Raw genomic sequence first — 4,119 nt, 5'->3', positions numbered from 1 at the left:
GTGCTGGTAGCGGTGGGGTCTTGGGGATGGGAGGAGCTGTCGGGGCCTTGGGCTTGGTCGGCCCCGGCGCCTGGGCCTGCAGAGGATTTTCCCCGGCGGCCGACCCGGGCTCCGTGGGCCGCTCCCTGGTCCGTTCCGTGTCCTTTGGGGTTCCTCCGTGTCCGGGACGGGCGATGCCCCGAGCCCAGAGGACCCTCCCTTTCTGGGTGGATCCCCGCATGTAGCCCTGAGCCCACTGAGACGCACCTCCCCGGAAGGCGGGTTGGGGGATGGGAGCGCCTCCAGCCTTCGCTGCCCATCCCCCGTTCCCCGGGGGGTGACGGCACCGTCTCTGCTGCCAGCCACTGCTGAGGGTGGTGCCAGGCGCTGGGTCTGTGCCAGGCCACCTCACCGTTCCCTTTGTTATTTTTATCTCTTCTGATGGAATTCACTGCCTGGCACCCGCTGTGGGGCTGTGCCGCCGCGATGTTCCTCCGTGTCCTGGAGGGAGGCCAGGCAGAGCCGGGGGGGGGCTCGCACTGAGCACACACTGCAGTTTGAGACTTGCTCTGGGCTCCCCCTCACCGTTGCTTCTCCCCACTGGAGCTGACTCTTCCACAATGTGAGGCAGCCCCTGGGCTGACTGTGGGAGTGCGCAGCGCTCGGTGCTGAATGGGATTCGGTGGCCAAGGAAGGGCTCGGTCCTTTTGTCTGGGCACACCTGAAGGACTGCAGACCCCCATGTTCCAGCCCTGAGCTCCGGTCCCGCTGAGAAGCTGAGATGTTCCCCCTGCACAGAGCTGCAGCCGGGGCCAGGCCAGGGACATTTCCTGGCAGCTGCTTGTGCTGGGGGCAGCCAGCAGTGGTGAGAGCTGCGGGGCAGCACTTTACCTCCTGCAGCCTGGGCTGAGGGCCAGCATGCCAGCAGAGCCTGAGTCCGGCGGCAGCAGCAGCACGTGCCCGCAATGGTGACCTGGTGACCTCTGCCTGCAGTGAGCAGCCCTGCAGCCAGCGAGGCCCACAGGGGCTGCCTACACTGTGCCCTACTTAGGCTTGAGTGCGCTCCAGAGCCCTTGGCTGCATGCTGGGGGTTGCATCACCCTGTGGATGAATTCAGGCTGGAGATGCTAGGTGCACGGTGCTGTGGCTGTGACCTTAGGCTGGAGTCTACTCTGTGAGAGGCTGCAGGGGCTGATATGGGGGGTGCTCCAAGTTCGCAAGAAGGGAGCAGAAGTATGAGGGCTGGAGCACAGCCTGGGAACCAGAGTGCTGGGAGTGAGCATGGAACCTACAAGGGCTGGGGCACAGAGCACCGAGCCAAGGGAGTTGCGTCGAAGAGGTCGGGAGGGCAGGACGGGGCAGGGGCTGCCAAAGACCTGCTGAGCTGTGCCCCACCGAGGGCGTGGGCACGCAGCTAAATCCTGCACACTGATATGGAAACACTGCTCCGAGCTGTGCCAGCAGCCAGGAGGAACCAGGAGCGGTCCTGGCACCGAGCGAGAATGGCACAACTGGGGATCAGCTACTCGTGAGGCTGGGGGCTGTGCTCGGGCAGGACTCACACCTCATGCCCGCCGTCCTCCTGAGCTCCAGGCCGGTTGCAGGGGCACTGATGGGAGCCGGCGATGTGATCGCACAGCAGCTGGTGGAGCAGCGCGGGCTGCACGGACACCACAGCCAACGCACGCTGAAAATGACAGCCATCGGCTTCTGCTTTGTGGTGAGTGCTGATGTGGGGGGCACACGTGCCGAGCTGTGGTGTGGGCAGGTGGCTGCCCAGCTCTGTGGGCTCCCCACGGCCCAGGCACCACGCTCAGCACGCAGCTCTCGCAGGGCCCCATTGTGGGCGGGTGGTACAGAATCCTGGACCGGCTCATCCCGGGGGCCACAAAAGCCGTGGCCGTAAAGAAGATGATGTTGGACCAGGTCAGTGCCACGTGGCTGTGGGGATGGGGCGGCGGGACGGTGCTGCCTCCTTCCTGCTACTGCTCTCAGGTGCTCCTAGATTTGCAGGCCCCATCCCTGCAGCTGTGTGCCTGGGGGCTCCAGGCACTGCAGGGCCTCAGCCATGCTCCTGCTGTTCTCTTGCAGGGTGCCTTTGCACCGTGTTTCCTCGGCTGCTTCCTCGCCATCACTGGGGTGGTGAACGGGCTGTCGGTGGAGCAGAACTGGGCCAAGATCCAGCAGGTGCGTGCCCGCCCCAAGCGGCTTGGGGCTGTTGGGGCCAGGATGCCCGCTTGGCTCTAACATTCGTGGTGCTGGGTTTGGCCGTGATCTCTACGCTCCTTCCTGCCCTCGTGGCTGTTGCGTCCCCAGCCCAGAGCCGGCTGCTGCTGCTGCCCCACTGTTGGGGTGGGGCGTTGATGGCTATGGGACACAGAGCAGCCACTGCAGGGCCAGACCCAGGTCGGTGCTTGGTGCAGCATCTTACAGGAGGTGACGAGTACGGGAGTGGGACACGCTGTGTGGTCCCACATGGACTGGATGTGGTGCCCCCAGCTCCCTGTATGCCATCTGCCCCCTCTCCTGGCCATGTCTCAGAGCCATTACCGAGATGGTTCCCATTAGCAGCGATTGCTGGAACCCAGCGCAGGCGCTGAGTCAGCGCGGCCGGAGGGTGACTCACCGGGAAGCGGGTGCCCACCCGCCATGGGACGCAGCACGAGGGGATGAGGGGTGCTCACTCATCTGTCGGGGTGCAGTATACGGTGCTTCAGGGCTGTGGGTGAGCTCCCCATCCTGCAGGCTGTAACTGGAGCAGGGTGCTTCAGGTGGGTTGAGAGCCCCAGGCTCTGCTCTGGGGACACCTTCACCCCCACTTGGGGCACATCTGCCTCTCCCCACGTAGAGGGAGCGTCACAGCACATCCATCACCCCAGTGCTCGCTCTCCCCGTTCTGGGCCGCCAGCCAGTGCCAGGATGAGGCTGGATCCTGGCTGAGTCACAGCCAGGTTGGGCAAGGGAATGGGCGGCGTGCTGTGCTCCCCCCTTGTCGCTGACATCTGTGACCCCGGGGAGCTGCACCAGGGCTGGTGGTGGGAGCTGTGCCCCAGACCTGCTGCAGGGCTCCTGGCTGCCTCCTGCCCCCACGCTGTCACCACTCTCAGCCCTACGTGGGCATCTCCCTGGGCAGGGGAAGTGGGACCTGCCCTGTGCCCGGCTTGGGGGGACTGCAGTCCCTGCCTGCTGAGTGCTGGGTCACAGCTGTCCCTGTACTGCTCCTCTGCCCTCAACTGTGCTGGGCTGTGTGTGGGGTGATGTGGTTGCAGGACTGCTCCCTGCGCTCATGGCCTCTACCTTCCCCAGGACTACGTAGATGCGCTGCTCACCAACTACTGTGTAAGTGCTGAGGATGGAATCCCTGGATCAAGGATTCCCTGATCCCGTGGCACAGAGCTGCCTGTGGCCCCTCATATTGCTCCTCCCCTCTGCCCAGATTTGGCCGCCGGTGCAGATCGCCAACTTCTACTTCGTCCCTCTGGTCCACAGGTAGCAGCACAGCCCCATGGCCCCATGGATCCCATTCCCCATGGATCCCGTTCCCCATGGCTGTGGCTGCTGACCCATCCATCTCTCTGTTCCCAGGCTGGCCGTCGTGCAGTGTGTTGCCATTGTCTGGAACTGCTACCTGTCCTGGAAAGCAAACCGGCTTTGAGGGGAGAGCCGTGCTCCAGGTGCCCCCACCCACCACCTCTGGGGGCTCAGCCAGGGAGCATGTGTGGGGCTGGAGCACCGTGCGGTCCCCCACGGGGATGCTATGGCAGTGATGACCCCGTGGGGCTGTGAGACCGCTCTGTCCGTGCTTCGTGCCCTGCCCAGCACGTGGGGTGTTCCGTCCTTCCCCAGCCTCGCTGCTGGCTCACACCCCACGTGCGACAGTGCACTACAGTACCTCCACCCAGACTCGTGTCGGGCCCTTCAGGAGCACCAATAAATGCACCGCTCCGCTGCCCCTGGCAACGTGTGAATTTTCGGCCCCCCGCCTCCCCGTGGCGTTTTGGGGACGGGGGTTCAGCCGTCGGCCCGCCGTTACCCCATCCTCGCCGGGCGCGGTGCCGCGGTGCCGTACCCCCGAGCCGCATGGCACCGCACTCGCCGCTATGAGTCACGCCGTTGGCCACCGCCGCTTCCTCGGGGCCG

The 4,119-nt window shown here is 65.1% G+C and overlaps 1 protein-coding gene across 3 annotated transcripts; it reads left to right on the top strand.

Annotated features, from left to right (window-relative positions):
• Positions 1 to 7: 7 nt before the first annotated feature.
• Positions 8 to 3,935, top strand: MPV17 (mitochondrial inner membrane protein MPV17). Of its 3 annotated transcripts, XM_003204561.4 has the most exons (6): positions 25 to 1,699; positions 1,813 to 1,905; positions 2,071 to 2,166; positions 3,286 to 3,318; positions 3,416 to 3,468; positions 3,565 to 3,935. In XM_003204561.4, the coding sequence occupies exons 1-6, from the start codon at positions 1,547 to 1,549 to the stop codon at positions 3,632 to 3,634; spliced, it is 498 nt and encodes a 165-aa protein (XP_003204609.1). In that variant the 5' UTR covers positions 25 to 1,546; the 3' UTR covers positions 3,635 to 3,935. The 3 variants fall into 3 exon arrangements, with proteins under 3 accessions (XP_010726635.1, XP_010726634.1, XP_003204609.1); XM_010728332.3 differs by lacking the exon at positions 3,416 to 3,468 and having other exon boundaries at positions 16 to 1,699; XM_010728333.3 differs by lacking the exons at positions 1,813 to 1,905; positions 3,416 to 3,468 and having other exon boundaries at positions 8 to 1,699.
• The last annotated feature ends 184 nt before the right edge of the window (positions 3,936 to 4,119 follow it).

Source organism: Meleagris gallopavo, unplaced genomic scaffold, assembly GCF_000146605.3.
Source record: "Meleagris gallopavo isolate NT-WF06-2002-E0010 breed Aviagen turkey brand Nicholas breeding stock unplaced genomic scaffold, Turkey_5.1 ChrUn_random_7180001957374, whole genome shotgun sequence".
Taxonomy (NCBI): Eukaryota; Metazoa; Chordata; class Aves; order Galliformes; family Phasianidae; genus Meleagris; species Meleagris gallopavo.
This window is presented reverse-complemented; position numbering and strand designations above follow the sequence as displayed.